The sequence below is a fragment of the Achroia grisella genome, unplaced genomic scaffold (assembly GCF_030625045.1).
Source record: "Achroia grisella isolate CSIRO2021 unplaced genomic scaffold, CSIRO_AGI_Agris_v1 utg660, whole genome shotgun sequence".
Classification (NCBI taxonomy): domain Eukaryota; kingdom Metazoa; phylum Arthropoda; class Insecta; order Lepidoptera; family Pyralidae; genus Achroia; species Achroia grisella.
This window is the reverse complement of record NW_026712984.1, coordinates 1,738,814-1,751,488: the sequence shown is the minus strand read 5'-3', so window position 1 is coordinate 1,751,488 and position 12,675 is coordinate 1,738,814. Positions and strand designations below refer to the sequence as shown.

The following is a 12,675-nucleotide window of genomic DNA, read 5'->3' as shown; positions in this document are numbered from 1 at the left end:
TTTTTTAATAGATGAACATGGAATGCTGCACTTACCTGCGTTGAAAGTATACTGAAGTAACCGATTATACGATTGGCATAATATGATGAAGTCACGTCAGATAGCCCATAATCAATTGACCATGTTTAATTTACTACTCCTACCTTTACCTACTGTTTTTCTTATATTTTCACCATCTACCTAATAAAACCGCCTTTTGTACTCGTCATTATTATACATTATTTTATAGTAATTAATATTTTCTGTAACTGGTGCAAAAAAGTGTAAAAATAAATAAATAATTTAGTATATTGTATATATTTGTCGACTCGACTCGACTCAACTTCGTCAGCGTCACTTTTCTCCATTTTGCAACATTTTTGATCAAAGCCCCGCTCCTTTTAGTCACAGTGAAATCCTATATATGTATATGTATAGCCTATGAAACTACAAATAACGTGGCTTTTTATTAGTAAAAGAATGTTCTAAGTAGCTACAGAGATTACTTTCTAAACCTATTTCTGTGAACATACAATATACATCATTTGTGTGAGTATGTCTGTCTCTAGCTAGCTGATGGCTAAATCATCCTGAGGGTCCAGCTTGTACGGACTGGTCTGCACTGATCACTACTACTTATTTTATTACATAATCAATTCTATACTTTATATAATATTTAGAGCCTAAACAATTTTAATAAAAAATGTATAGTTATATGATTTTTTGATTACAACTATTTACAACAATATACAATTATAACTTTTTAAAAATAAAAAGTTTTGTAAAAGAAGTTTCACTCTTTTTCATTCTTCTGAAACTGCTTTCCGAATTAGTGACAGATTAAAAAAAGTGTGACTAATCGTAAGTCCTTAAACTGAAGTTTATTTGAATAAATATCATTTCTGTTCTATTCTTATACAGCTTAGAAAGGTATATTCCGGCTTGAGATGTGAGATATAGTAGTAGCACCTTGTAATTAATACGGCGCACAGTCTTGACATCAGGTACACCTAGTGGCCTACATGATAAGTGACAAACGTTCCAGTTATTAAAAAATCAAGTAAATATATTGAGATATGTATGTATAGTATCAGGAAATAAACAATGATTATTTAGATTCCAAAAATACCAGAATATACCATTGTATTAATGTTTATAACACTACTATCAAAACATTTTAGGTTCCAAGGTGAGGAAACAATTTCCGTGTCATTCTCGTATGATTAATTAGAAAATGGATTTGAAGATAATGCAATAACCTAGAAAATTAATTAAGAAAATTCTTTACTGAAGTCTAGTTATATTACCTGTCAGTTAAGTTTCAAGATCAACTGAACATTATTGTTTATCGAGGTAGACTTTCTAAGAAGTCATTTGCGTGGGCACAACAGTCTCATCTGTTTCATATATTCCATGTTTTGTATATAGTAAAGGTTATTATTTACCAACAGGTGCTTTTAATACTGTATTGCACTGTTTAATACTTATTTACGACTAGCTGTTGCCTGCGATTTCGTCTGCGTTTCCGTCGGTTTTCGTAAAATAAATAGCCTATGTTCTTCCTCACGGTTCAGTGGTTTTGATGTGTTTTCCTAACATTTCCCTTCACTGCTCTGATCTTTTATTGATTGTAGCGTGATGAAAAATATACTATAACCTGCCCAGGAGTATGAATAATAATTGTACCAAGTTTCATTAAAATCTGTAGAGTAGTTTTTGTTTCTATAACGAACATACAGGCAGACAAAAATTTTACTGATTGCATTTTTGGCATCAGTATCGATTACTAATCACCCCGTGATAGTTATTTTGGAAATATATTTCATGTACAGAATTGACCTCTCTACATATTTATTATAAGTATAGATTACTACGTGAATTTAAATTCCACTACGATGACGATACATATGATATGTCTCAAAAAACATAATAATATGGTCAATGATTGACGATGGATTGATGCAGTCAATAATTGAGAGTTTACTGATGACTACTGATTTATCTTGAACTTGCATATTTTGTTTATATAGTTAGATTGAAGTTGAAGATTGAACTGATTAAATTTTTTGTTCTTTGCGATAGCATATGCTGGTGGTCACTCTATTCTCCCAAATTTGAATTTTAATGATTATGTATTATTATAAACATGTTCCACTACTATTTGAAAAAAATACGAGCTGACTTTCTTGTCACTTCTTCTCATCTCGATATCATTCCGAACTGACGGTAGATTTGACATATCATAAGAGTCTCTAATAGATCTACATGAATAAAGAAAAGAAAAGAAAAGATTTTGAATTTGAATTTGAATTTGATGAAAACGAAAAAGTTATTGGATAACCTGATGTAAGTGACAAACATGAACATAGAATGGACATCACATCATTATGTGACGTCCGTGGTAGATATCATGCGTAGCCATTTCAGAGGAATTCCTAGTCCTATGGAATACGGGTATGAAATAATCCGACTGCTCTCAATCTATATACATATTGCTTACAAAGCAAGCTGCTTTGTGTTTGAAATTGGTGGGACTAAGTTATCCGTATAGATGACTGCAGACAACTTTGTATAATGTTGTTGTCGATAAAAACAATATTTTAGATAAATATATATCGCGGGAACAGCTGCACCGATTTCGTTAATTCTTTTTGGTAATTGATGAATGAAATAAATATAAAACTTGAGCGTAACATTAGAAAAGTTAATATGATCGTTAAGTTTTATTTAATTTTTATTTAATATTCCTAGTTAAGATAGGATAACGTCTCAATCGGGTCATCTAGTACGTAATATTTATAAGAAGCGTTTTATTGGGTAAAAAACAATAGAATAAGAATAGAATAGAAAATAATTTATTCAAATAAACTTACATAGAAGCACTTTTGAATAGTCATTACATTTTTTTAATCTACCGCTCATTCGGAAAGCTGTCTCATCACAAGAAGAACGAGCAAGAAAATTGCGTGTTGCTCTTTTAAATAATTTTATTATTACTTTACATTTTTAAGTTTAAGTGTGTGAATACAAACCACCTATTAGCACTAATTCATTTAAATACTCAAATAGAAAAAATATTTAATATATAACCAACTGGTTAAACAATTAATAAGAGGAAATCAGTCATAGTGATTAGAGCAGACCAGTCCCTACAAGCAGCACCCGTTCACGAGTATGACGGATGAGCCAGCCATCACTGCGCTCGACCATATTTTAGGGAGCCCAATGACCCGGCCCACCACGCCGCCACAAGTCTGGACATTTTAGTGAGCATGACTACTCAAAACACCAGACCATGTCAAAGCTACTTACAATTGCCATCTGATAGTTATAGTATTCACATTTTACATAAGAATGCATGCGGCAATCAATACAAAAACCGCTACGCTTTCATATTTCTAAAATAATTAAATCAAGAAAGCAATGAGAAAAATAAATTATAACGTTGTATGCTAATAAACTAATTATTTACTAGATATGTTGTCATCTATGAATTCGTCTATCCTGTCCTATCTATCCTAGGCTTTCTTACATAAAAATTGTTTAATATAAGATTTGAATTGCAATATTTAAGATAAATACAAAATATGTGTAGGTTAAATATGAAGCATTTTATTTCATCTGGATCATATCTATCTGTGAGATTAGATAAGCGATAACAATGTCAGGCAGCTGGGGAGCCGCTAATTACTGTATAGCCTTGAAATTCCAGAGATGTATACGAGTCAATATGAAATGCCTATGCGACGACATAATACTTTGACCGACTTAAAAATTCGGAATAATCCTTATTGAATTACAAATTAGTACTAACAGAATAAGAAGTGAACCGTATTATAGAAAAAAGGTTTTAGTTTTTAAATAATAACTTCCGTAAAAGAATAATGTAGTGTTTCAACAGTCTTAATTTTCAATTTATTGTTTTTTTTTTTTTATAAATATAAGTGACCAGTTCTTGGCGCCAGTATTGTAGAAAGCCCTTTACTCTAGTAAGAGAGCCGGTGATTCAACTTATGCTAAGAAAGTTTATGAAAATGAATTAATTGTATTTTTATATAGCCAATTAATTTTCACCTATTTTAACTAGTATTGTAAAGAGAACGGAATCATTTTGAAAATCTCGTAATTCATTTTTATTTTTCCAATTTGTTTCTCGATTAAACTGATTCAGTTCATGAGTATTCTACCTTGTAGTAATCTTGAGAATTTTTGTTTTACAACTGACTATATATATATATTTACAATTGTAAACAGTGTAAAACTAATACTTGGAGATTAAACACACAGTGGTAGCAACAGTACAGATGTATCAGACGTATCATTTATTATATAGCAATCCACATAGTTGTGACAATAGCTTAAATTACTATATTGAGCAACATATCTAAGATTTTTACGTACCTAAATCAAGAGTTGACATCTTATTAGTTAAATTTAAAAGCAATGTAAAGTGTATTGTATGATATTTTGCCCAAGGTATACTTTGTAAAGACTTTTACAAAGTAAAACTACACACTGACGACCTCGGTCTAGCGGTCTAGCACACTGCTTTACGTCCGATAGTCGTTGGTTTGATTCCTCGCACGGCATAAACATTTGTATTCATAAGTATGATTGTTTGTATAACCTAGGTGTTTTCTATATATAATATTATTTATTTAGGATCAAAAACAGGTTCACAATTAGAAAACTTATAATTATTTTACATTTTCTTTACTTATAATTATTTTTGAATATATATGTATTTACGAAAAAAAAACTTATCTATGCATTTGTATCAGTTATCTACTACTCATAACACAAGCTTTAGCTAGCTTAACTTGGGTCTAGATGGCGCTGTGCGAATTATCCTGAGATTATTATTATTACACCTCGATAACTCAGTCTCACTTACTTTAACCGCCAAGTAGCTTGCTTCCGTTGAAGGGTGAGATAAGGCCTAATGAAATTACAGGATAAGAGGCACGACATCATATCGGGTATCATAGATGTCACATGATAACATAATGCCCGAGTATATAGGCGACTACTTTCTAGCGATGCCCCTGGCCAATACCTGAAATTCAGTGGTTTGCTGCTCATTGAGGTGCTGCCTTTTTTGCGTATAGGCGATGCACACACACCACGTTACTCACATTTTTTCTACCTAATTTGCATTTATTAATTAACCGATGTAATTGTGTACTTAATTTTTTATATATTACTACCTATGCCCGCGGTTTCACCGTGCATTTATAGCTATATGTTATTCTGATGTATGAGCTATTTTACTGTAAATTTTCATCAAAATCCGTTAAGCAGTTTTTGCATGAAAGAGTAACAAATATCAATTTATACTCACTAAGACTTTCGCGTTTATAATATAAGACTGTAACTTGTGTATTTGCCCTTTAAAGTTTTATATATCTATCTACTTATAAGATAGATCGTAAGGCTATTTGCCATTACAATTACTTAAAAAAAGGTTGTCTATTTATTATTCAAATTTATAAGCAAAGCTGACACCTAGTGATGTAGTGGTACGTCAAGAGGTATTAATGTTAACTCACCACCTGCAGACGTGCGCCGGCGCCGCCCCGGTTCGCTCTCGTTTAGACAACACAAAAAAAGATAATAATCCAGTTTATGCAAATCATTCGAAACAGTTACATCCCGGCAAAAAAGTTGTTAAAACTAACTCGAAGATTTGTGTTTTGTAATTAGTTCTCTTAGCATTCATTCATTGTTCTTTAAATCGCAACCTTCTTTTTTACAATAATCATAACTTGGTAATTCCTAGATTGAACTATATACTTTGTTAATTAACACTTTTTCTATCTTACTAATATTATGAAAGCGAAAGTTGGTAAGTATGGATGGATGTACGTCACTCTTTCACGCAAACATTACTGAAAATAATTTGATGAAACTTTACAATAACATACTTTATATATCAGAATAACACATAGGCAATAATTAAAACGATATTATATAAATTGGGCGATGGATGCAGACGAAGTCGCGCGGGTCAGCTAGTATTTATTAATGTAAAGTGTACTTGCAAAGGGTTGTTACAACAAAAAAGGCGATTGAAACATTATTATTTAAAACAATCAGGTCTAAAATAGTTTGTTATTACTTATTACAGCTGGTTATTAGTGACTATGTTCAAGTGTGTTTACAACATGTATTAACATTTTAAAAGGTTCAATCATCGCCATATTTGAGTACAAATAAACATATTATAAAACTTTATAATGATGTCATTAATTCATCCATAGCTATCTTACTATCTAGGCCGGTGATTCCCAAAGTGGTCTATATGGACCCCCAGGGGTCTATGACACTGCAAGGGGTCTACGACAGCGGTCATCTTGTTGTTTTTAACACTAAACTTTACTACAGTTAGAAATTTACAAAAAATCAATACCAGGTAAGAATGGGGGGTCTACCCAAAACCGAAAAATATGGCAAAGTGTCTACGACTCAAAAAAGTTTGGGAACCTCTGATCTAGGCAAAGTTTACAAGACAAATGGATTTTAGAATGTAAATATTTGTAATAGGGATTTGTGGCAGCATAGTAGGACAATATGGGCTTTATATCAGGGATGTTAGGGAGGTCCGTAACTGTAACCGAAACCATCGGATATCCGATATAAAAAAATATTCGTAACCGTAACCGAATCCGAAATAAAAGTTTCGGATAATATCGAATAGGGGCGGAGCCTAATTGAGACACGTTATGTAACCATTTCATTAGCTATTTGTATTTTATTTTTGAAATTCCTTAAAAAGTAACTCCGTAACCGAATTTATCCGAAACTAACGGATAATCCGAAATAATTTCATATCCGCATCCGGTATAATAATTATTCCTATATCCGAAATCTATCCGTATACGAAATTTTATATCCATAACACCCCTACGTTATATCACATCAAGTAACCTCCGGTCTTTCCGGAAAACATAGTATTTCATTCATTGTTCAACGAGTTCTTCATGGACTAACTGACGTGACTTTATGCTCATTCTAATATCATCTACAGGTGTACTGCCTCCGTGTACTATAAGTGGGTGCAGCATATCACACTAATTCGTTTTTTAATTAGATAGTTATAGCGTCCCTTCCCGGCTTCACACGGTGCAATACAATTCTTCGATTTTCTCGGCTTGTTCTATACCAGAACGCGCATGTATTATACATATAAACCTCCCTCTTGAATCAATCAATCTATTGATGTAAACTGCATTAAAATCGGTTGCGTAATTTAAATGATATAAGTGAATAGACAGCGCCAGTGACTTCGTTTTATACTATATAAAGATATGAACTAGATAGCGGAATAAATATAAATAGTAACAATGAATGTAATTTATTTAAGTAAGTAAAATAACAGTTGTAAGAGTAGCCTAAAATAGATTGTTATACTTTGTTACATTTGCTTATTTGTTTCTGTCTTCACAGATGTTTATAACACGCGTTAGAATTTTAAAAGGTTCAATCAACATCATATTAGAGTAATAGAATATTATTCTAAGCTAAACAAGACAATATACAACTCTATAATGATATAAAAAAATGTAAACGCTCTAGTTAGTATAGTCTAGTAGGTAAGTTATTGTAAATATTGTTTATAGGTTTATTGAAATAACAGGATAAGAGGCATAACATCTTAGTCCTCTGGAATGGCAACGCATGATTGATATCACGGGTGTCACATGATAACGTGATATCCGTAATGCTGTTCATATATACATCATTCACCATTCCAATTACATTCTTCTTCTTCCTCATAGTTCTGTCCCACTTTATGCGGGGTCGGCTCTCCTAATTTTTCGACGCAAAATTTCCGCGGCGACAAGCTTGTTCATACTGGTTCACAGGTGGCTGGAGGACGATTCCAATTACATTAAAAAAGATAATTAACTATTCCTTGAGAGCATTATGGCCAAGTGAATAGCTACCCCGACTTACTCCCAAAAGATCGTGAGTTCATATCTGACAAGGATTATAAAACTTCAATTATATTTCTGACTCTCAAAAATTATTAGGCAGCCAGCTCGCCCCTGCTACTGTGACATTGGATTCTGATTATTTCTGATATATTATCCAAATATGATCATGTCAATGTTGCGTTCTACTTTTTTAAGATAAAGGACAGCCTATATCCGTCCTCGGGATATAATTTATCTATACGCTAACTTTCATTACTTTTATCATCCGTTCTGCTGTTTAAATCGTAGAAAGGTAATTAACAAACGGACAGACAGACTTTCGAATTTATATTAGAGCAGAGATTAAGTATCTAATGCTTGATTGCAACCACCGTGGTATACAAAATGTACAACTTTCTCGATTACTTCAACAAAATTTACATGTAAGAACAGCCATAGGTCTGTAACATGTAACAACAACAATATAAATTGTTACACGTTTCAGATGGTTATTTGCGTCTCTCTTCACGCTGTATATAACAGCACTCGAATTTTAAAAGGTTCAATCATCGTCAAATTACGAGTACTCGATCCAGTTCCAACGATCGAATTGAAAATATCGATTAATAAACATAAATTTCAAATAGAGCAAGGCGAGTGCAAGTGTAACAATTGGAGAATCATAAATAAAATCTATACCACTTGACCGACTGAATAATAATATATATAGCGTGGTACGCAAAAATCGATATACGTCAGCATAACATATTTATACTTTTTATGAATGATCATGGAAAGGTGCAACCGCCTGCGCTGGCAGTTTACGCAGGTGGCGCACTAGTGGAGCATGAGGTCAGGTCAGTTAGGCCATCCCGGTAAATTCACCATGAATTTATCATGACAGTTTCCAGGGGAAACTACGTGGAGGTCAACCGGACAGGTTACATTGCTAGTAATAGTGTTATTAGTCCAAATTACTAACAATCACCTTCACTCCTACATATCCATACTAGAATTATATATATTAGAACTATTCTAATGCTGTTCGCCGTAGCTGGCCTTTAAAACTTCACTGGAAAAAAAGGGCTAGTGTTGATGGTATTCTGAACCCGCGAAAGAATTTATGGAACGGCTGAAGGTCAAATCTTGTGTGACGTATAAGAATTCAGTCTGAAGACGCCCCTGGGCGATAGATATCAAGCAGTTGTGATTTCGATCTACATTTAAATGGGACAAGGGGCGACTGGGAGTGCCGGTGTGGAGCGACCTGAGTCTTTTCACTAGCCAGTTATAAATGCGAAAGAGTATCTGTCTATCTGTATGTTATCTTTTCATGACTGAACAGATGGTAGTGTTGGGTATGACAATAGATTGTATCGCTGGGGCGGATATTATATCAAAAGAGTAATAAGCTAACTATTATAATAGCTATAATATAGAAATTTCTGATAATACCTGTTAAATATTAACAGTATTCTTATTAATTGAATATTTATATTTTAATTTCTTTATTTATGTATATTGAATAGATATAAAGGATCAAAGTACATTTGGCGATCAAAGTACTTAAAACCTTGTAGCGTTCTCTACCGGTTCGGAAAAAAATAAAAATTAAATATAATTCACCTGATAGTTGTATGCTAATTTTGTTATCATTGATATCTATAACAATATTATAAAATCAAAGTGTTTTTGTCTCTGTCTGTACGTTTTTTATTAAAACTCACGGATGAACGGTTTTTAATCAGATATGAAAACAGATTTAATCACTAGGACGGCTAGATCTTTCATTTAAGAAAAGTAGACGAAGTCGTTAGTAATAACGAATATTATATAAAAGTTCATGTTAATTTTTATCATCCCAGAGAATGTTATATCAACAGAGTATATTTAGAAATGGAAACGGTGACTATACTAAAAAAATAAAAAATAAATTGTATAAAAAGCATTAAGAAAACTATTAACTAAACGATTATACGATAAGGACAGGAAGTGTACGATTATTTTTTGTAATCAATTTATTTTTTTATTAATCTAAAAGAGGAAATTATGAGTAATGTTCTTATTAACTGGAAAAAAAATATATTTTAATATCCTTTCGTTATAATAATGTTAAAATCTAATCTGTTTACAATCGACTTCAAAAACAGGGGCAATATCTAAATTTGACTGTAGTTTATTACTGTCCTATTCGATGATTCTTTTTTTTATTTAATACCTAGTCTTTCTTATATACTTATATATAAATTTGATCAAAATCCAGTGGATCCTGAATTAACATTCTCGATTGTTTCGTGACCTTAGACCTTAGACGATAGAATATTTTTTGTTTTTGAACTAGAATGGTAAGTAAATTAGAGAACCTTATCTCACTCTTCAACAGAAATACATCTTACAGAGCAAGTTGCTCAGAAGCTGAAATATCTTCATGAGACTAGGTACCCATTTAGAAGAATTTATACAAAGTCTATGTCGGTAATGAATCACATCCTATTTAATCATTGATTAAATTGATTATTTGCCGCTTCTGATAGCAATTTCTGTGATTGTTAAATTTATCGATTGTCAAATCAATGATAACAGTCAGGATCAAATTTAGAATCTTTTTCTTTCGATTCCATGGCAACTAAATATATTTTCCCCATTTGGTGGCATTTTTAGGTTTTTCTTTTGTGCAGGACGATGGACACAAAGGACAGTAGAGTAAGTGGAGTATAGTCTGAGATGGTGCTCCGCAGTCGCAAGCCTCCTTTGAAGTTACACCCCATTTAACTAAGTTGCACCTGCAACGGTACACCTGGGTACTCCAGTCTATTTAGAGATTTTCAATCTGGTGGCAGGTATTTGGCTAATTGAATGAAGTCCGAAGGAGCGGAATAGTTTGACTTCCATAAGCGAGTCATGGCTTTATGAGAGTCAGTGGTCAGAGTTCTTGTCCTTCTCAAAAAGTTCTTGCTTTTTAAGCAAACATTAGAAAGTGGGTGGTTATGAAACGAGTGACGGGATCGGTTTCCTAGTTCTTTTGTTCCTCTGTTTCGCACTACACCTTTCGTCTGTTGTTAAGAAAAGTGAGATATGACAGTGGAATTATAAGGAAACGGAATATGACACCTTATACTCAGAATTATACCCGAGTGATATCACGGGCATTACATGATGACGTGATGGCAGTCATGACATTATATAGGCGACAGGTCGCATTTACCATCAGATGGGCCGTCAGCTTGTTTACCATTCCCATTACATAAAATAAGAAGACGAGTACGACTACTAACCTAGTATAATCATTTTTTATCTACCCTTGTAATAGTTTTTTATGTAAATACCAAATTTACAGATAACCAGATAAAAATATCTACAATTAATTTATATTATATATATTTATCTCTATCATAAATCATTTTAAGCCAATTGTATTACGTTTATTATTTAATATGTATTTAATTCATGTATTAAAATTATTATATTTTCTTTTTTTATTTATATTTTTTTTATATTTTGATATTTATCTACTCAAGTAGTGAGTAGATAATATGATCTTTAAATGTCTTTAATAGAAAATACATTATAGGTAATTAAAAAATATATGCTCATTGAAAGCAAGCAATCACTATGTTTATACACTGGACCAATCAAATCTTGCAGGTATACCAGGATTAGAATTTATAGTTATGGTTCTATTATTTGTAGTATTTGTTTTAATATAAAGTACCTACTAGTCTTGTCTGTATTTTTCTGTCTACATAACAAATGGCGTATGTTATTGTTATATATATACAGACGCACTTTAGGATTTATAATATTATTATGCAAGAATTTTTTTGCTAAATAGACTCCGGGAATCTGGCAACATTTTAAAGTATTTTTCGTTTCTATTTAGTTTGAATATTAGATATGTAACGTAGGTAGCATATTCAGTAGTTATGATAACCATAATTGAAATGTCATATTTTTATAAATACTTTATATATATTTTTTTAATATTATGTGTGACACTTAATGAAATATAAATAAATTACTTTTCCGCCATGAACACTCAAATTACAATTTTAATAAAGTTAAGATTAGGAACTATATATTTGTAACAATGTTTTACTTACCTATTAGCCATGATAACGTTTGTCATCACTTATAACTAACACAGCCAAAGAAACCAAAGTTAAGTACTAGTTAAGCCTTTCAAATCGATACACGAAAAAACAATTAAAATATTACTTAAACACGTCTTTTAAATAAAATAAATCATCTGCCCATTGTTCATAGGAATAACACTGGCAGTTCGAAGTTTATATTCTTTATAATAAAAAAAATAAACAAATTTTATTTAAATTTCGAATCGCGCGCGAAATTAATGTCTCCGAGGAATAAACGTCCAACTGTAATGGCTGCCGCGGACACACTGTTACAATAGCTTACTCCGTACAAACTGTGTGCAAGCGACGCCGAACACCTGATTTTAATATGACGAACAACAATATACATAACATAACACAACAACGTCATATCAGTGGTCATATACAGCGGAACATTTGTAGTAACGAAACGGAAAGAATGCAGAACTAGAACTCCTAAAATAAACGCTCGCTACTGATTGACCAGACGAAGGCTTTATCGTTTGCTTACCTCTTTTACCTATGCCTGCCATACTTAATTGAAGGGTTATATACTAGCTGTACTCGCGACTTCGTCCGCGTGGAATTTAACTTTATTGTTCTAAAATAAATGTATTTTTCGAAAATAAAGCTTAAGTAGCCTAAATTACTCCTTATTACATCAGGTA

The 12,675-nt window shown here is 32.2% G+C and overlaps 1 protein-coding gene across 1 annotated transcript in view; it reads right to left on the bottom strand.

Moving 5' to 3' along the window:
* Positions 1–12,309, bottom strand: part of LOC131849737 (uncharacterized peptidase C1-like protein F26E4.3) — a 77,838-nt gene extending 65,529 nt beyond the window's left edge. The window contains exon 1 of the mRNA XM_059199852.1: positions 11,996–12,309. Within this exon, the coding sequence (XP_059055835.1) occupies positions 11,996–12,021 (26 nt within the window). The 5' untranslated portion in view covers positions 12,022–12,309. The remainder of the gene's footprint in view (positions 1–11,995) is intronic.
* Positions 12,310–12,675: the final 366 nt, after the last annotated feature.